Here is a 19996-nt window from a genome sequence, read left to right on the forward strand (position 1 = left end):
GGCCTTGGGGGCTTCTCTCGCGAGACCAGGCGGATCTGCGCCGGGCGGACACTTGCGCAGAGTGGAGGTCGTTGGAGTCACTCGTCCGCTCTTAGCTCCTTCGCCTGCAGGTCCGTGCCCCGCCCGCCCCAGTCATGCTGTCCGCTCTCGCCCGGCCTGCCGGCGCCGCTCTCCGCCGCAGCTTCAGCACTTCAACCCAGGTACGAGGGGCGGCCAGCCCCGCGGGGGACTCCAGGGCGGCACGTGCATCCCGGGAACGCGCGGGTTCTTCCCCCGCCAGGCTCATCCTGGACATCAGGGCCCCCCACCCCCCGCCCCGGCTCAGGTCCCGACCGACGACGCTCTGTGTGGAAAGCCTGGGAGAGGGGCAGAGCCGGGCCAGGTTTCCCCCGAGAGTCTGCGCTTCTTGTAGGTACAGAATCCCAAGCTCTCGATCCGGAAGCAGATTGCATTATATGCAACTTTGCATTGCTTTAACCTAACTAATTTTCTGCTTGTAGCGTCCGTATGAATTATGCATGAGGAAGAGAAATAACGTGTAGTATTAACTTTGTAGTACAGGCATCCTGAGGTTCTGAGGATAGAGAACCGAGTCAAGGTTACAGTAGTGTGACAGAATTGGTGAAATTCAGCGCTCCTGATCACTGCCTACCACTAAGAGATTGTTTTCTTTGTGCTTATTTAGACTAGACTGGCCTCGAACTCATAGAGATCCTCCTCTGCTTCCGCAGTGCTGGGATCAAAGGCATGCACCATCACGCCTCGTTTTTCATAAATTATTTTTATGTGTCTGTGGTGTATGTGCACATGGGTGTGCAGGGGCTGGAGAAGGACATGGTTACCCAGCTCCATCACTCCAAACCAGTGGTTCTCAACCTGGGGGTCACACGACCCTTTCACAGAGGTCACATATCAGATATTTACATGATGATTCATAGCAGTAGCAAAATGTAATTTTGAAGTAGAAACAAAAATAATTTTATGATTGAGGGCCATCACAACATGAGGAACTTAACTGTTTTTGGAGGGGTGCAGCATTGGGAAGGCTGAGAACCACTGCTCTAGACCTTACTTATTTGGAACAAGGCCTTAGACTGGACCTGCCAGGCTGGAGAACTGGGGATTTGAACTCAGGTCTTAGTTCTCACTGAATCACCTCCTCCACTGGAGCCTTTTTCTCTTACAGATTATTCTTGGAGGATCATCCCTGCCTTGGGTAGACTTGGCCTTGGACACCTACAACTAAGCTATTTTTAGTCGTCTTCTATTTGGACAGTGGTTCTTTAACTAGTGCATGTCAGAATCAATAAAAAATGGAGTGCCAGGATCCTGTTTAGAGAGTAGGGTCTGTGTTTTTACAAATCTCTAGCAAAATTGATACAACCAAGGCTTAAGAAATAATTACCATGCCCCAAAAGGGAACTGATAATTTGAGGGAACTCTGACTTTCTGCTCATTTAGGTCATGTCTTCCTGTTTCCCATTCAATCGAGTCATTGAAAAATATAGATACAGGGAACTGGATGGATGCTCAGCAGTTAAAAGTGCTTGCTAAGCCGGGCGGTGGTGGCGCACGCCTTTAATCCCAGCACTCGGGAGGCAGAGGCAGGTGGATCTCTGTGAGTTCGAGGCCAGCCTGGTCTACCAAGTGAGTTCCAGGAAAGGCGCAAAGCTACACAAAGAAACCCTGTCTCGAAAAACCAAAAAAAAAAAAAAAAAAAAAAAAAAAAGTGCTTGCTAATCTAGCAGAGGACCAGAGTTTGGTTCCTGGGACCCAAGACAGGTGCCTCATAACCACTGTAACTCCAGCTCCAGAGGATCTGAAGCCTTCTGGCCCCTGGTCTCTTTAGGTACCTGCACATAACCTCACACACCAAAAAAAGGAAACAAAAATACTTAAAATAATTACACACTGGGTATGGTCATGCATGCTTGTAATCCCGGCTACTCAAGAGTTAGAGGCAGGGAGATTAGAAGTTTGAGACACACCTGGGTAACTTAGTAGGACTCTGTCTCAAGTAAAACAAAGTTATAGGGACATAGTTCAGTGGTAGACACTTCCTAGGCATATACAAGGCCCTGGGTGCTCAGATACCAAGATGAATGAGAAGCAGACTGGGGTGGATGAGAAATAATTTGTTGGTCGAGATGAAGTTGGATCCTGAGGAGAGTGGGGTTAGCTCAGCATAGACAGTGAAGAGTGTGGCTGAGGGTTGGCCTGTTTGTGGCACTGAGTCAAATTCAGGGCCTTATGCATGTTAAGTTTTGTACCACTGAGCCACATACCCAGGTTCAGGCCAGTTGTGTTTGTTTTTGTTTTTTTAGAACGAGTTTCACTGTGCAACCTTGGCTGGCCTGGACCTCTTGTGTAGACCTGACTGGTACTTCCTGTATGCTGGGATTAAAAGTGTGGGCCACTATGCCCAGCTTCCATTTGAATTTTGGTGGTTGCATCTGTGCATTGAGCGAAGCACAGAACTCTGGGTTTTGATTTAAAGTTTTAAAAATTATTGATTCTGTGTGTGTGTGTACCATGTTTCACATGTGGTGGTAAGGGCAGCTTGGTTTTTACTTTCTACCATGTAGGTTATGTGAATTGAACTTAGGTCATCAAGCTTGGCAACCAATCTCCTTTACCCACGGAGCCATTTTTCAGCCCCATTTTTTCAGTTTAACATAACAGTAGATATGTTATTGTCTCTGCCTTTTTACAACTAAAGTGTTTTAGTAGTGAGCCCCAGAGGAAAAAGTCGGGGTTCACAAGGAAGGAAGTTGAGATTTTATTTTTATTTTTAATTGGGGGAAGGGCGGTGTGTGTGTGTGTGTGTGTGTGTGTGAGTGATTGGAGATTGAACTCATGTCCTCAGCCTTTTGAAGCTTTTACTTGCTGAGCCATCTCACAGGCACAGGGACCGTGACATTTCAGTGAAGACCAGGAGAAAACATAGATCACATGTAGAAAGGATTCCAGGCAGGTGGACAGTACTGAGAGTCAGGCGTATGGGGCAGGGAGGCCTGGAATGATCGAGAATATGGGGGAGGGTGGAGAGAACCCAGCAAGCCCTGTACAACTTGGACATTTTCTCAAAAGGGAAGTACCATTTTGAACAGAACAGTTACTTAGTAGGCAAAGGGAAACAGGTAAGAAGTCACTGTACTAATTTGGGTGACAGCTGTGGATGTGGTGAAAATTGGTGGAGCTAACTGAATTTGGCAATGATCAGATACAGGAGAGAGTGGAGTCTTGGATGATGCCAAGGTTTGGGGTTGTGGTACTGGTTTTTACTGAGATGAGGAAGAGTTCTGGAAGAGCTTGCTAGAGGTGGTGTGCTTGCTGGGGTGTGGCTCAGTGTAGAGCCCCTGCCTAGAATCCCCCAGTGAGGGGCTGGGGTGTGGCTCAGTGGTAGAGCCCCTGCCTAGAATCCCCCAGTGAGGGGCTGGGGTGTGGCTCAGTGGTAGAGCACCTGCCTAGAATCCCCCAGTGAGGGGCTGGGGTGTGGCTCAGTGGTAGAGCACCTGCCTAGAATCCCCCAGTGAGGGGCTGGGGTGTGGGTCAGTGGTAGAGCCCCTGCCTAGAATCCCCCAGTGAGGGGCTGGAGTGTGGCTCAGTGGTAGAGCACCTGCCTAGAATCCCCCAGTGAGGGGCTGGGGGCGTGGCTCAGTGTAGAGCCCCTGCCCAGAGTCCCCCAGTGAGGGGCTGGGGTGTGGCTCAGTGGTAAGAGTGTAAAGACTTCTAGGAGAGAGCAAGTTTAGGGTAGTGGGAAGGTTCAGCAGACTTAGCTTTGGTTGGATTTAGAAAAACCAAATTCAAAAACAAAAAGAAAATGCCAGTTGGGTGTCCAGTTAGCTCTTGAGAAAACAGTGGAGTAAGTCCAAAGGCAGCTGGAACCAACTATGTTTGGTCTCTAGGCTTTGGATCCTCTAGCTCAATGATAAAATGTAGCCAAAGTCCTCAATGTATCTCAGCCACCATGTATCTAATTTAATATATGCGTGCATCCATGTAGTAGAAACACAGCTGTAGAAGTTTTGAAACAAACAAACTGTGGACCTACATTCCGGAAGCAGAGGTGTGAATGAAATGTTTTACAATCTATCCATCTTCAGAACAGTTGCCAAGCAGTACACTCTTGATCGGGACTCTGGGCTCTCGGCAAAGGCCAATGGGGTTGGAAGGAACCACTGTGATAATGCCTTGGATAGAACCCACTGGCGTTGACAAGCTGGCTTCGAGGGTAAAAAGGCACTTGTCCCCAAGCTGGTCAACCTGAGTTCATCCTATTCTTTCACCCACATAGTGGAAAATTAGAACCGACTCCAGCAAGTTGTCTACTGACTAAGTAGATAATCAAATGTAACAAAAAATTTTAAAAAAGATCTCATTACTGGAGGACTGGGTACACGGAATTGCTGGTGTACCTCAGTGTAGTATGTACTCAGCATCGGGCTGAGTGAGGAGGCCTCTCCCTCCTCATCCCCCACGCTGGGTCCCATCAATACTGAACAGAGCAGGCCCACCTAAAGATGTGAGGGCGGGCACCAGCTCTTTATGTCTCTTGGTAGCATTTAGGATTTTTACTTGTTAGATTAAAAACAAGATTTTTTGGTGGGGATAGTTTCTCTGTGTAACAGCTCTGGCTGGCCTCAGACTCACAGATATCTTCCTGCCTCTGCCTCCTGAGTGCTGGGATTACAGGTGTGCACCCCCTCTGCCTGGCCAAAAGGTTTGTTGTTGTTTGTAAGATTTTAAGCTAGGTGTCATGGTGCAGACCTGTGAGCCCAGGCTAGTTTTTCTGTCAGTTTCACGTCAGCCTGGGCTACATAACAGGCCCTGTCTCGAAGCAGTAGAATCAACAGAAACCATGTGAATGGGTTTCTTCCATTCCCCAGTTGTACTTGCTTTGATGGAACCCCGGCTGGGCTGCCTGTCCAGTGAAGTGATGGAGGTGTGCTTAGGGAGAGCAGCTCATTGGGAGGCAATGAGACAGGAGCAGGTTGGGGCAGGCGGGGCCCGAGAGGCCAGGTGCTTCCTGCCCTGGTTCCCTGTTAGATTTGATCTTGAGACAGGGCCTCCCTGTGTAGCTCATACTGCTCTCTTGGATCTCCTGCCCCTGCCCCAGTGCACCTTTTTCTTTTTTCTTCCAGTACTGGGATTGGAACCCAAGTCCTCCTACGTGCTTGGCAAGCGTTCTGTCACTGAGCTACACCCTAACCTTGGATTTGGTTTCTGATAACTGAGCCCATTATTACTTATTACAGCATTAATTACTGTTCTATATACACTTCCTGCTGCGTGTCCATGTGGCCTCCACCCACAGGCCCAGCCAGGCTTGGACTGAAAATGTTCAAAAGAAAAAACAGACTGGAGAGATGGCTCAAAGGTTAAGAGCACTTGCTGCTCTTGCAGAGGACCTGAGTTCAGTTCCCAGCACCCACGCTGGGCAGCTCACTGCCTGTAACAGTTCCAAAGGATCTGATGCCCTCTTCTGGCCTTCTTGGACATGCACATACATGGCATGCATTCATGCAGATACATATACATAGCATACAGGCATAAGTCAAAATAATAAAAATCTTTCAAAAATACACTACTTACATAATGAACATGTGCAAACTTTTTTTTGCCATTATTCCCTAAATAGTCTTCACAATTATCTGCATATTTATGTTGTATTAAGTGTTGCAAGTGATCTTTATTTTTAAATTTTGTTAACGTGTGGGTATGCATGAAGTCAGAGAAAGGCTTTCTGGAGTTGATTTTCTTCCTCTCTGTGGGTCCTGAGGATCGAACTCAGGTCCTCAGGCTTGCCAGCGAGTGCTTTTACTTGCTGAGCCATCTTGCCAGCCCACAAGTAATCTTAGGGTGGTTTAGAGTGCAGGTGAAGGGGGCTGGGCGTGGAGATGGTAGCAGAGCACTGGCCTAACAGGGCAAGCTCTAGGTTCAATCCCAGTTCCTCAGAAGTGGCCTCGAGGTGGGGAAAGGCAGAACAGACAAGAGGGGGTGCGTTAATGATGGGCAGTGCTACTGGGTGTGTGGGGAGGCCTTGGCCTGTGGGGCCCCCATGGCGACAGGAATATTTCTCCCCAGCTCTACCCCCCCTCTAGTGCAGCTCCTAGGGGCTGCTGCTCTCAGTTAATATTTACAGTTCCTAAACTGCAGATCAGAGATAAGGCTGCTGACCGGCCCAGCTGGCTACCGGGTGGAGCTGCCTCCTTATCACAGAAAGACATTGATTGGAGTGTGACCCTCGCATCCCGCCATCTCCAGGCCTCTGTTCTCTCCACTTGAACTTGGACTTTGGGGTGAAGGTTCACAGTTGCACCACAGTGAAGCTGGTCGATATGGCTGCTGGCTCATTCTTTGGCCTCTCGTCATCTAAAGAAGCACTGTTGTGTGCCAAGTGTTGTCTCTGCTTCTTTCTAGAACAATGCTAAAGTGGCCGTGCTGGGAGCTTCGGGGGGCATCGGGCAGCCCCTTTCACTCCTCCTGAAGAACAGCCCCCTCGTCAGCCGCCTGACCCTCTACGATATCGCCCACACACCCGGTGTGGCCGCAGACCTGAGTCACATCGAGACCAGAGCAACTGTGAAAGGTACTGGGCGTGGCCGCCCTGGAGACGCCACCGTGTGCCATGCAGTGAGCCAGGGTCCAAGTTCTAGGAGAGGATCACGGATGAACCTGGCTGGTCCAAATCGGGGCTGCCCTGTTTTGCACTTGGCTCTACAAATACTTAAGCAGGGGTGTCTTTTAGGAGGCTGAGCGGGCGGTGGTGGCCAGCGGCACACACCATTAATCTCAGCACTCGGGAGGCAGAGGCAGGCGGATCTCTGTGAGTTCGAGGCCAGCCTGGTCTACAGAGCGAGATCCAGAACAGGCACCAAAAACTACACAGAGAAACCCTGTCTCGAAAAAACAAAAATAAACAACAAAAAAAGAGAGCTGAGGCTGGCAAGATGACTCGGTGTGTGGGTGGGCCCTTGCTGTGTAAGCCTGGTGACCTGCGTTCATTTCCTAGAACCCACATGAAGGTAGAAAGAGAACCAGTTCCCCCAAGAGTTGGCCTCCACAGCTGGCTATGATCACAGACACAACTCATAATAATAAATAATTTGTTTTAGAAATATGAAGCACGGCATGGAGATACACATCTGTCATCCCAGCTCTTGGGGGCTAAGGCAGAAAGGTCGTGGGTTCAAGGTTAGCCTGGGCAGTATAGCGAGACCTTGTAGAAAGGTCTTGGGTATAGTCGGTAGAGTGCTTGCTTGGCATGTAAGAAGCCTGAGTTGAGTCTCCGCCACTCAAGGTGGAGACAGGAGGGGCGGCAGTCTGGGCTACAGAGTAAAAAAATAATTTTAAAAAGGCAAATTCTAGACCCAGTCACAGACCTCCTGAAATCCTCGGAAATAGACTCTTCCCCCAGATAGTGAGAGTAATGGGATGTGGTGGTGCAGATGGGAGGTGGAGGCAGGAAGATCCCTGATAGTTTCTCTAGAACTAGTCCACTCCAGAGGGACCCGCCTCTCTGTTCCCTCCCCTCAGATGTGATGGCTTCCCTGGGCTCATACAGGTTACACTGCTCTAATGGGGTTTTCTTCCCAGGCTACCTCGGACCTGAGCAGCTGCCAGACTGCCTGAAAGGGTGTGATGTGGTGGTGATCCCAGCTGGAGTGCCCAGGAAGCCAGGTGTGTGTGGGGGTGGGGGTGGGGGGTAGAGAGGGGGCTCAGCTATTAAGGGCAGAATCAGAGAACCTGATTTCAGATCCCAGCGCCCACATTGGGCTGCTCACAAATGCCTGTAACTCCAGTTCCAAGGGATCCAACACCTACTTAAAGCTTAGTAGGCCCACCACATTGTGGGAATCTGTCAGAGTCCAGCTTCATCATGTTGAAAAGTTCTTGATGGAAGGAGAGAGAAATGAGAAAGTATTAGATGGAAATATAGAAGGAGTGGTGGCGCACGCCTTTAATCCCAGCATTCGAGAGGCAGAGCCAGGCGGATCTCTGTGAGTTCAAGGCCAGCCTGGTCTACAGAGCGAGATCCAGGACAGGCACCAAAGCTACACAGAGAAACCCTGTCTCAAAAAAAAAAAAAAAAAAAACAGAAACAAAAAAATATATAGAAGGAGATAATAAGAAAGACAGACACAGGGTAGCTTCTGGAGGGCCCTGGGTCAATACTGAGTCGTCTTGAGGTTTATTCCAAAGGGCTTTTTATACAATGCCAAGGGGCAAGGCAAAAGACCTCCCCCTTTGAAGATCAAAGCACACTGTACAGCCAAGTGTAGACCCTTCCAAACACCTGGTAACCACGCTGTGTCCAAAACATCTCATTATGCAGCCCTGCTGGGTAAAGCAAGCTCAGATTCTCTGACCTTGAGTATGGTCTTACTAGGGAGCCTCTGTGGGCCTACACACCACATTCAAACACACACATATAAATAAATCTCTTTTTGATGAAATTTTACAGCCTGACCTGACATGTCCCTCCACAGCTGAGAGGGAGGGGCTTTCTGCTGTTGTGTGTGGATTTACCTCTCCCTCCCTCTCTCTCCCCCTCCCTCCCTCCCTCTCCCTCTCTCTTTCTCTCCCTCTCTCCCTCCCTCTTCCTCTCTCTCCCTCTCTCCCTCCCTCCCTCTCCCTCGCTCTCTCTCCCTCTCTCCCCCTCTCCCTCTCTCTCTCCCTCCTTCTCTCTCTCTCCCTCTCTCCCTCTCTCTCTCCCCCTCTCCCTCTCTCTCTCTCTCCCCCTCTCCCCCCCCCTCTCTCTCTCTCCCTCTCTCCCTCTCTCTCCCTCTCTCTCTCTCTCTCTCTCTCTCACACACACACACACACACACACACACACACACACACACACACACACACACACAGAAAATAAATAGGGGCTGGAGAGATGGCTCAGAGGTTAAGAGCACTGACTGCTCTTCCAGAGGTCCTGAGTTCAATTCCCAGCACCCACATGGTGGCTCACAACCATCTGTAATGAGATCTGGCCCCCTTTCCTGTCTACATAATAAATAAATAAATCTTTTAAAAAAAAAAAAAAAAAAGAAAATAAATAAAAATGTGATAAATATTTCTTGAAATGTCACCATGTTCTTTGTGGCTTTCTCACCCTGGACCATGCCAGGAATGACACGGGATGACCTATTCAACACAAACGCTACCATTGTGGCCACCTTGACGGCCGCCTGTGCCCAGCACTGCCCTGAAGCTATGATCTGCATCATTGCCAACCCGGTGAGTACAGGGGCCGAGGCTGGCTGGTGTGTGTGTATTAGATGCACACATTGGAGGTGTTGAGAGGTCTGGAGTGTATCCTAAAACTGCCTTTTTCACCAATCAAGAGCTTGAACTTGGTTTTTCCCACCGACTCCCTTCAGCCAGGTCACCTCCCCTTTCTGTACCTCCCTTTCCCCACCTGGGATACCCATCTCCTTTCTTTCTCCTCCTTCTCTTTCCTCTTCCTCCTCTTTCTGGAGGGGAGACGGGTGGGCAGGGTCTCACTGTATAGCTCAGGTTGGCCAACAACTCGGTCATACTTCTGCCTCCTGGGTGCTGGCATGGAGGGGTCACAGGTGCATCAGCATGCACTGCTTAAATCGCCCATCTGTGTAACTCCTTTCAGCCATGATTGTTGTGGCATATGACTCCTCTGTTACATTAAATGCACAACACAGATCTGGCCATTTTATTCTGTTTGATTTCTGTGCCCTGGCTGGTGTCTTCTGCTCTTCCCCTATTGCATTAAGTCATTCGATCTTCACAGCTCATGAGGTACTTGTCATAGTCTTCATTTGTCTTACTCTTCTTTTGTAACAACGTGACCTAGGCAGCTTGTAAAAGGAGCATTGAATTGGGGGCTTGCTTACGTTTCAGAGGGTTAGCCCATGCTCATCATGGTGGGGGATGAGGTGACGGGCAGGCAGGCAGGGTGCTGCTGTGGTAGCTGAGTAAGCCCACCATCTTCCAACAAGGCCACACCTCCTAGTCCTTCCCAACCAGTTCCCCTGACTAGGGACCAAGCGTTCAAACCTACAAGCCTGTGAGGGCCATTCTCATTCAAACCAGCGCAGCATTGCACAGATAAATTTTCCAGGTTCCAGGGAGTCAGGCAGCTGGCCCAAAGTCACTGGTTCAGTAGGACAGAACTTGGATCTACTTGTTCGCCTCCTCTTAGCCAGCCTCAGCCCAGCAGAAGGAACCCCGAGGAACCAGCCTCCTGTGTCCTTGCAGTAAAGGGTGTCTGTTCACATGGCATGGTCCTTGCCTCGCAGGTGGCTTACAAACGGTTGTTGCCAGGGCCTGTTGCTGGGTTCCACCCTCAGCTGACATCCGTCTCATGGTTTTCCTAGGTTAACTCCACCATCCCCATCACAGCAGAAGTCTTCAAGAAGCATGGCGTCTACAACCCCAACAAGATCTTCGGTGTGACGACCCTTGACATCGTCAGGGCGAACACATTCGTGGCAGAGCTGAAGGTATGGGCCCTGCGAGTGCCTCCCAGTTGCCTATATTCTGAACTCTGCTACCCTTGCTCCCAGGAAAGATGGCGGAGGACTTGGCCCTGGGGGTTTCAGTCTTTGTAGCTGGCTTCAGTGTTTTCTGTAGGAGCAGGAGTGAACCCCACAGGCTCAGACTGGCCAGCTACTACCTGGCTATCATGCCTTCGGCCCTTGACCTCTTCCCAGTGCATCAGGGTTCGGGCTCTCCTAATCCACTCTTGGATGGCAGCCACCTGTCCATTCACCGTGCCCTGGAAAAGCTGGATTGATCTCCTAGTCCTTATGTGTGGTGATAAGGACTTGGGAAAGTTCCAGAGATCCTTCCCTTGGGTTACCCCTTGGGTTACCCGCAGTAGCTTACCCTGAAGGAGTCACATCCGGCCAGCTTCTTGACTTCCTGGGCTCTGCCCAGCCCGTTGTTGTTTTGATATGTAGAGGCATGAGTGGACACACATTCATCTTATTTTTAGTGATGTAAATACGTGGGTCTGTGGAGTTGTGCACGTGAGAGTGCAGGGCATAGGTGTCCCGAGCAGGGCATCGGTTCCTCCTGGAGCCGGAGTCAGAGGCGGCTGGGAGCCAAACTCTGCTCCCTGCCAGCGGCCGGCACTCTCGGCCGCCGAGCCGCCTCAGCCAGTGTCTGCTCTGGTACCTTGAGCCCGCTGTCCTGCCGTCCGTCCGGCTCCAGCGTGTGGACGGACGATTTGGATGTCTGGGTTGAGGGAGAAGCTCTCTCTCTGGAGCAGTGCGGGGCACTAGTTTGGGCGTTTCCATGGAGAAGGACGTTAGCCCTAGGAAGGGTCGCTGCTGCCCTGGTTGGATGACAATGTCGGGTGGCGGAATGGTGGGCAGCACGGTCCGGCTTGTGACGGAGGAGCTGGCAGTGACCCCTACACAAGCTGCCCTCCCTGCACCTGCTCACATGGGAGGGCGGGCCCAGACTCTGGGTCCTCCTGGTTTGTTTGTGAGCTGTCTGGGTTTCCAGTGTGCACTTGGGTGACTGCGACTTGTCTCTGCTCAGTCTTGTTAACAGTGAGACTCCCTGCCTTGTGCACAGGGTTTGGATCCCGCTCGAGTCAACGTGCCTGTCATTGGTGGCCACGCTGGCAAGACCATCATCCCCTTGATCTCTCAGGTATGTGGGTGACTGACAGAGTGTGTGTGAGGGAGAGGGAGGGACTGATGGGTGGATGGCAGGAAGCTTTAAGATCACAAACACCTCAGGGCTGCCTTGAAGCTCTCGGAACAGTCTAGGGTAAGTGGGACCTGCTTGTGTATTGTGGAGGAATTTCTGCCATGGCTAGAATCCAGCTGTCTAGGGTTTTCCTGACTACACCCTATGGAACTGGGTGGAATCAGAAGCAGCTGGCTCCAGCACTCTGGGAAACATCCCATGAGATCAAAGAGAGAGAAAAGGGTCTCTGGGGCTCGCTGAGCTGTCCACCTGGCTGCGTTGGCTCTGGGTTCAGTGAGAGACCCTGTCTCAAAGCACACATGTCAGCTGGAGGGTGATGGGTGGAGACCCTGACATCAACCTCAGGCCTGGAAATGTATGCATGTGTACACACACAATCGGGGGAGCCAGGCATGGTAGCAGTCCCAGCATGTGGAGGTGGAAGCTGGAAGGTTAGGAATGCAGAGGTATCCTTGGCTGCATCATGACTTCAAGGCCAGCCTGGGCTACATAAGATCTGTCTCAGCCAAGCCTCTGAACAAAGTGAATTTGCTTTTGTCAATAGAAAATGACGTTGGTCTCTGGTAGAGTGGTGGGGACCCTGTCTGGCATGACCGAGGCCCTGGGCTACATCCGCCCTGCTGTGTTGAGGATGAGGCCTGGTGTCTGGTGCTGAGATGGAAGATGGAAAGCACTGTGGGGCAGGGATTGGGCCAAGCCTCGGGGGCCGGGGGTTGCACAGGAAGTTACTCACACAGTCCCGGCTTGCCCTGCAGTGTACCCCCAAGGTTGACTTTCCCCAAGACAAGCTGACCGCGCTCACCGGGAGGATCCAGGAGGCTGGCACGGAAGTCGTGAAGGCCAAGGCTGGAGCAGGTGGAGTCCCAGGCGTCTCTGGGGATGGGGACACTGACACTGGGGGCCAGGAACGTTAGCATGACAGGAAACCTGCTTGTCCCTGGGTAGGGAACGAGTATTTCCCTCCAGGTGCATCTGCCTTTGCCTGAAGAGAAGGTTCTAGAAGGCAGCTCAGATTTCCCGGGTGAGATGTCAGTGGAATGGGGAGGTGCAGACCAGATCCTCCACCGGGAGCTGTGGTGTGCAGGGGCTTTTTCTGGAGCACACCCCTGGGGCCTGGGTGCGGTGCTGGCTGTGCTGACCCATTGTTCTCTCCCAGGTTCTGCCACTCTGTCCATGGCCTATGCTGGGGCCCGGTTCGTCTTCTCCCTTGTGGACGCCATGAACGGGAAGGAAGGCGTTGTCGAGTGTTCCTTTGTCCAGTCCAAGGAGACGGAGTGCACTTACTTCTCCACACCCTTGCTGTTGGGGGTGCGTATCCAGGGCGACCACGGCTGTGGTTGGTGCTTGCTTGACTTTAGGGAAGGGAGAGTGGGTGTCTCAGGGTAGAGCTGGGCCCATCACAGGGCAGTGCAGGGATGGTTGGGGGTGTGGCAGCTGTGAATGGCTGTCAAGGCCAGGTCAGCTTTGGAAGCAGCTGATCCCTCCGGGGCTGGGATGCAGCTAAGCCCAGCAGCCCCTGCCTAGAGTCCCCCAGTGAGGGGCTGGGGTGTGACTCAGTGGTAGAGCACCTGCCTAGAGTCCCCCAGTGAGGGGCTGGGGTGTGGCTCAGTGGTAGAGCACCTGCCTAGAATCCCCCAGTGAGGGGCTGGGGTGTGGCTCAGTGGTAGAGCCCCTGCCTAGAATCCCCCAGTGAGGGGCTGGGGTGTGACTCAGTGGTAGAGCACCTGCCTAGAATCCTCCAGTGAGGGGCTGGGGTGTGACTCAGTGGTAGAGCACCTGCCTAGAATCCCCCAGTGAGGGGCTGGGGTGTGGCTCAGTGGTAGAGCCCCTGCCTAGAATCCCCCAGTGAGGGGCTGGGGTGTGGCTCAGGGGTAGAGCACCTGCCTAGAATCCCCCAGTGAGGGGCTGGGCGAGGTAGAGCACCTGCTGTCTCAGCCTCCTGGGTGCTAGGATTTCAGACCTGTGTCACCAGACCACGCTAACTTGGTTTCACGTGTTACCATCTCCCCTCTTATCCAGAAAAAAGGCCTGGAGAAGAACCTAGGCATTGGCAAAATCACTCCTTTTGAGGAGAAAATGATTGCCGAGGCCATCCCTGAGCTAAAAGCCTCCATCAAGAAAGGCGAGGACTTTGTCAAGAACATGAAGTGAGAGGTTCGAGCCTCGAGCAGCAGCATCACCCTAACTTATTCAGCATCATGTCTCTGAAGCCACCAGGGTCTTCGATTTGCTTTGGTGGGTGTTGTACCAGCATCAGCCGCCCTCCCCAGCGGTATGGCTGGTCTGGTGATGATAACAATAAAGCAGCTTGATTGTCTTTTTCACGGTCTCCCTCAGCTTACTCGAGGGCCTCGTCACCACACTGTGAATCAGAAATAGTCTGTGGCTGGGCACTCAGGAGAGGAAGGGGCATCCCTGGTTTCAGGACCAGCCTGGTCTACATACTGAAGTACAAGCCAGCCGAGGCTGCATAGGGAGACTGTCTCAGCAGTTCAAGCCCTCCCCATGCCAGAGTTGAGTTCACAGCAATCCAGGCAGCTGAGAGAGAGACCGCGTCTCAGGGGTGGAGCAGTGGGGTGGAGCTCAGCGGTAGAGCCCTCGCCTGAGCCCCTCCGTGAGGACTGGGGTGTCTGGGCTCAGGTGCTGACTTCAGCCATCGATGGACACAGCCTCGAGTCACCTGAAAAGGCAGCTTTTCAGTGGGGTTGTCCTGATTAGATGCGCCTGCAGGCGTGTCCGGGCATTGTCTTGGTTGTAAATTGCTCTAAGAGCAGCCCAGCCCACTGTGGGCAGCGGCATTCCCTGGGCAGGTGACCCTCACCGTGGGGCTGGAGCGTGGCTGTGTTAAGGGCCTCGGCTGTTGGAGAGCCTTCTAGTTTGTTCCCAGCACGTGTGCCGCGAAGCTCACAACTGCCTGTGGCTCCAGCTCCAGGTGGTCCTGCCCTCCCTCTGGCTTCTGTGGACACAGGCACAAATACCCACACAGACACATCGTTAAAGGTAAAACGGCTGGATGTCTTGGCACACGCCTTTAATACAGCACTCAGGAGAGGCAGGTGGGTCTCTGAGTTCCGGGCCAACCTGGTCTACATAGCGAGAGCCAAGCCAGACAGAGATAAGTAGTGAGACCCTGTCTCAACAAAACAGTAAGAAGTCCTTTAGAAAGAACTCTGGCTGAGTAAGCCGGCGAGTTCCCTGCCCTCATTTGGCTGGGAGGTGAGTCCCTCGGTCTGAGGTGATGCTGTGTGGAATAGCCACAGGACAGGCCTGCTGTCAAGTTCCTGCCTCGACTTCCCCCCACGATGGGCTGTGACCTGGAAGTGTGAGCCACAAACCCTTTACTTCCCTAAGATGGTTTGGGTCGTATTTGTCACAGCAACAGAGAGCAGACTGGAACAGGTTCAGTTCCTAACTCCAGCAAAGAATAAAAGGTCAGGATTGCCATGAGTTCATGGTCAGCCTGGCCTACATGAATGCCCTGCTCCGGGAGAGAAACCCAAACCTCGCTGTTCTTTCTGACGCAACGTTTCTGCGTGTGACACACAACAGACCTATTTGGGCAACGTGTGCTGTTGGATAGGATCCTTGCGTTCACCAGACAGGCTAGAGCTAAGAGGCAGGTCACGGGACATCTTAGCTCATCCTTTTGCAGGGCTGCTTTGTGAGGGTCCCCTGGAGAAGGAGACAATGTTCTTATCCACTGAGTCATATCTCTAGGCCCTGTATGTATATTTTAAGGTTGGGACTAGGAATCGAACTCAGGTCCTCACGATTGCATGGCCAGCCAGCACTACTGACTGAGCCATCTGCCCAATCCTGGTTAGTCTGTTGTTTGTATAAAGTTTTTTCTTCAATCTTAAAAGTAAATGAAGACACCAGAAATTAACCAGACCCAAAGTCTATACAGCTTAATGAACTTAAAGTTAGAATTGGTATTAGAAACAGAAATTATAGCCAGGTGGTGGTGGCTCACACCTTGATGTCAGCACTTGGGAAGCAGAGGCAGGTGGATCTCTGTGAGTTCGAGGCCAGCCTGGTCTACAGAGGGAGATCCAGAACAGGCATCAAAACTACACAGAGAAACCCTGTTTCAAAAAACAAAACAAAAACTTTTGACCTGAGACATGACCTTACCAACTACAAAGTTCATGTTCAAAAGTCCCACAATCGAGTAACAAGTCTCCCAACGAGGGAAATGGTTCGGTAGGTAAGAGTACTTCCTTATTCTATATAAGAGTGAGGACCTGAGTTTGAATCCTCCCATGCACCCAAACAGAAAGCTGGCTGTGGCTGTGAGTATCTGAAGCCAGATCTTAGTCTGGGGCGAAGACTGGGATCCTGAGAGCTTGCAGTCCAGCTAGCCTAGACTAGAGCAAGCTCCCCATTCAGTGAAAGCCGCCACATAAAGATATCCACTACCCTGTTAGGAAAGTGTGTGAAGCATGACCGTTAGGACCTGAATTCAATGCCTGGACCACAGAGAGAGAGAGAGAGAGAGAGAGAGAGACAGACAGACAGACAGACAGACAGACAGACAGACAGAGACAAACACACAGAGAGAGAGAGAGAGAGAGAGAGAACCCACACCTTTAATCCCAGCACTTGGGAGGCAGAGGCAGGTGGATATTTGTGAGTTCGAGGCCAGCCATGTGCTTGTAATCCCAGCACTGGGTGGACAGGGACAGAGTCCCAGGACTCACTGGCCAGCCAGCCTGGCCAAATTGGAAGGGCAGGCCAGTGAGGGAAACTGTCTCGAGAACAAGAAGGACAAACATGATGTTCTGAAGAACGTCTGAAGTTGACCTCCACACACAAGTGCACATGTGGCCATACCACATCTGTACACACATGCACAGAAACAGAAAATTAACAAAAGGTGAAAAAAAACCCTCAATGTGTTAAGTAACTTTACAGTTTTGTGTTAGGCCACATTCGTAGCTGCCCTGGGTACATGCCTTGGAGCCTAGGGCCCATGAAAAGAGAAGCAGGCTGGGTTGGTGAGACCAGTGTACTCAGCTGAAGGACGTGGCCCTCGTCCTGGAGACAAAGTAACAATGTGTCAACAGGGCTGGATAGTTCAGTGACAGGGTTCCAGACTGAAGCTTCTTTAAGTTCTATGGGGAAGGTCATCTTTGCATGCCAGGTGTGACTGAGGTGGGCTCTCCAGGAAATCCAGCTCCAGGCCACTTCCTGTCAAAGGCTGGAACTGGAACAGCAAAGGGCTGAGGACCAGCACTGGTGTGGCAGTGAGCAGCCTGGGAAGGGCGGGTGCATTTCCCAACCCCATTTCCACTCCCTTAAAATCCACCAGCTGTGCCCGGTGGGTGAGGATGCCTACTATTACGAAGGGAGGACCTGAGTTCGAAGGACGCACCATGTCAAAAGCCAAATGTGGCAACATGCACTTGAGACCGCGGCACCAGGGAAATTGCTGGTGGAGACTGGGGGATGCCTGGCACTTGCTAGCCAGCCAGGCCAGACAATCAGGGAGCTCTGGAGTCAGTGGAAGACCAGGAGGGGTTGGAGGGATGGCTCAGCCGCTAAAAGTATGTACTGTTCTTACAGAACATCCAGTTAGTCCCCTCCCTCACCAACTGTCCCCTACAGCCGGAAAGAAAGGCACAGGTAGCAATTAGTGTGTTAATGAGCATACGCAAGGCGAGAGCTAGTCCTCAGCAGCTCCAAGGCAGCGGGGAGCCCGCATAAGGTTGCAGAGGATTGCTGGAGTCAGGGAAAGGAGCCACAGTCACTCTGGAAAATTAAAAGGAAAGCTGTGTAGTGAGTTCTTTGAGAAAGCAGGCAGTACCTAACCCAGGCCTCTAGGCCAAGACTCTGCGGTTCCCTCTGTGGCCAGAAGAGGGAGCAAGCGGCCGATGCTGCGCACAGCTTTCAGGCAAGGCTAGGTCACTCAGGAATGAGATTAGCATTCCAGAGCCAAATCAGGCTAGCCGCGCTGTCTGGTCTTGGCTCATCCAGGCGGGAGGGAGGAGACAGTCGCCAGCCTACAGAGTAGGAGCAAACAATAAAGGGAGGGCTGTGGAAAGAAGATCTCAAATTGGAAAGCAAAGCTCCGAGTCTCTCTTGCAGGTTTGAAGGGGGAGGCCAGACTAACCTTGGGTTCCTCCTGTCCCCGATGCCCTGGACACTGGACAAGGACACTGCTGACATCCAGAGGAAAGAAGGGGCTGAGACTCAAACCCAGGGTAGGAGAAAGCTACCTAGTGCACAGGAGGGGTGTGGGAACAGGCCTAGGCCTCCCTGCAGCTTCTGCAGAGGCAGATTTTATATAATAGATAACTCCTTCTTTAAAAGGCTCTTCTTGAGACTGGAGAGATGGCTCACCAGTTAAGACAACTTAGTGCTCTTCCAGAGGACCCGAGTTCGGTTTCCAGTACCCATGTACGGCAGATCACCACTGACTGAACTCCAGTTCCAATGGATCAGACACACTCTTCTGGCCTCTGGGGGTTCCTGCACTCATGTGATGCACGTAAACTCACACAGGCGCACACATACATACATACATACATACATACATACATACATAAAAATAATTAAATCTTAAAAAAAAAAAAAGAATCTATTGTCTCTCCCTCTCTGCCAGTGTCCTAGCACCCCGAGACCCCATAGCTTGGGGACAAACACCTAACCAAAGCCAGTTGACTAGAGTACATCCTCTCTTCATCCTCTTCATTCTGTCCTATGGCATTTAATGGGGTCACCGTGGGACACACCGCCCCAGATGTCAGAATCGGAGAACCTCTTAAAGGCAGTCACAGCGGGGCAGCTGACCCGCTGGTGAGATAGTCAGACCATAACCTGCTTGTCACCTGTGCCGGCTCTGTCTGGGGCCGCTACCTGCAGATCTCCCCAGCACCCCCTTTAGTAAAGGGCAGCATGCACAAGGGTTGATGAGTACCCAAGGGCATCTGGTACCCATCTAAAGAAAACAATTTTATTTTTAGTTATATGTATGTTTGCAGGGGGTGGTGAGAGAGATATTTGTGTGTGTGTGTGTGTGTGTGTGTGTGTGTGTGTGTGTGTGTGTGTAGGTGTCTGTGGAGTCCACATCCAGAAGAGGGCGTCAGATCCCCCGGAGCTAGAGCTACAGGTGGTTGTGAACTTCCTGATGTGAGTGCTGGGATCTGAACTCAAGTCCTCTGCAAGAGCACTAATAAATGCTCTTAACCACTGAGCCACCCCTCCAGCTCCCTCCTTTGGTTTTATTTTTGAGACATTGTCTCACTATGTAGCCCAGGCTACCCTGAAAATCATAATCCTTCTACGTCTCCTGAATGCTGGGGTGTACCACCACACACCCAGCTTTATTAAATTCTTTAAAAGATATGGTTTAGCCGGGTGGTGGTGGCACATGCCTTTAATCCCAGTCCTCGGGAGGCAGGGGCAGGCAGATCTCTGTGAGTTCGAGGCCAGCCTGGTCTACACAGGACAAGCACCAAAACTACACAGAGAAACCCTGTCTCGAAAAAACAAAAACAAAAGATATGGTTTGTTTTTGTTTTATGTGTATGAGTACTTTGCCTGCATGTATGTATGTATGTATGGACACCATGAGTGTGTGGTGCCCACAGAGGCAGAAGAGGACACTGGATCCCCTGAGACTGAAGTAACAGTTGACAGTGAGCTGCCATGTGGGTACTGGGAATGGAACCTAGGTCCCCTGTAAGAGCAGCCCATGCTCTTAACTGCTGAGCCATCTCTCCAGCCCTTTGGATAAATATTTTAATAGCACCATCGTGCTATTAAAACCCCCTAGAAGTAAGCTGAAGTTTGGGGGTCCAGAGAACAAGTTATATATCCCAAACCAGGGCACTCAAATGGTTGTTCATCTCAACGAACTACACTTCAATTCCTGTGTGGGGGGGGTTCAAATCCAGGACTTGGGGTGGACTTTAGAGAGTCCATCCACCCCCATTTTCCCATCCCCCGTGGTGGTTAATCTCCTTTGGCAGCTTGATGGAATTTGGTATCCGCAGTGATCGGTGACAGTGTTTGTAGACAGGTATAACCTAGGAGAGAAGACCCACCCTGAATGTGGGCAGCATCATTCCCTAGGCTGGGGTTCTGGAAAGGATTCGAAGGAGAAAGCGAGCTGAGCACCAGCATGCCTCTCTCTCTGCTTCCTGACCGTGGGTGCCATGTGACCCGCCGCCTCACGCTCCCGCCTCCATGCCTTCCCCGCCAGATAAACTCGCACTGTGAGTCCAAACCTCCCTCCCTGAGGCTGCCTCTGTCACAGTGACAAGAAAAGTCATTACTACACTCCCAAGGCCAAATCT

General features: G+C 51.6%; 1 protein-coding gene across 1 annotated transcript; it reads left to right on the forward strand.

Moving 5' to 3' along the window:
* The first annotated feature begins 23 nt into the window (after positions 1 to 23).
* Mdh2 (malate dehydrogenase 2) lies at positions 24 to 14018 on the forward strand. Its single transcript, XM_006971278.3, has 9 exons — positions 24 to 200; positions 6424 to 6592; positions 7600 to 7683; positions 9127 to 9236; positions 10352 to 10477; positions 11559 to 11636; positions 12452 to 12551; positions 12853 to 13004; positions 13716 to 14018. The coding sequence occupies exons 1-9, from the start codon at positions 135 to 137 to the stop codon at positions 13845 to 13847; spliced, it is 1017 nt and encodes a 338-aa protein (XP_006971340.1). The 5' UTR covers positions 24 to 134; the 3' UTR covers positions 13848 to 14018.
* Positions 14019 to 19996: the final 5978 nt, after the last annotated feature.

Source organism: Peromyscus maniculatus, chromosome 23 (genome assembly GCF_049852395.1).
Source record: "Peromyscus maniculatus bairdii isolate BWxNUB_F1_BW_parent chromosome 23, HU_Pman_BW_mat_3.1, whole genome shotgun sequence".
NCBI classification, from domain to species: Eukaryota; Metazoa; Chordata; class Mammalia; order Rodentia; family Cricetidae; genus Peromyscus; species Peromyscus maniculatus.

Excerpts from the sequence above, each read along its gene's own strand:
- Mdh2 (XM_006971278.3), top strand. The coding sequence starts at position 135 with ATGCTGTCCGCTCTCGCCCGGCCTGCCGGCGCCGCTCTCCGCCGCAGC. Across the intron at positions 9,237-10,351 it reads TCTGCATCATTGCCAACCCG|GTTAACTCCACCATCCCCAT; the intron begins GTGAGTACAGGG and ends TGGTTTTCCTAG. Across the intron at positions 13,005-13,715 it reads CCACACCCTTGCTGTTGGGG|AAAAAAGGCCTGGAGAAGAA; the intron begins GTGCGTATCCAG and ends CCTCTTATCCAG.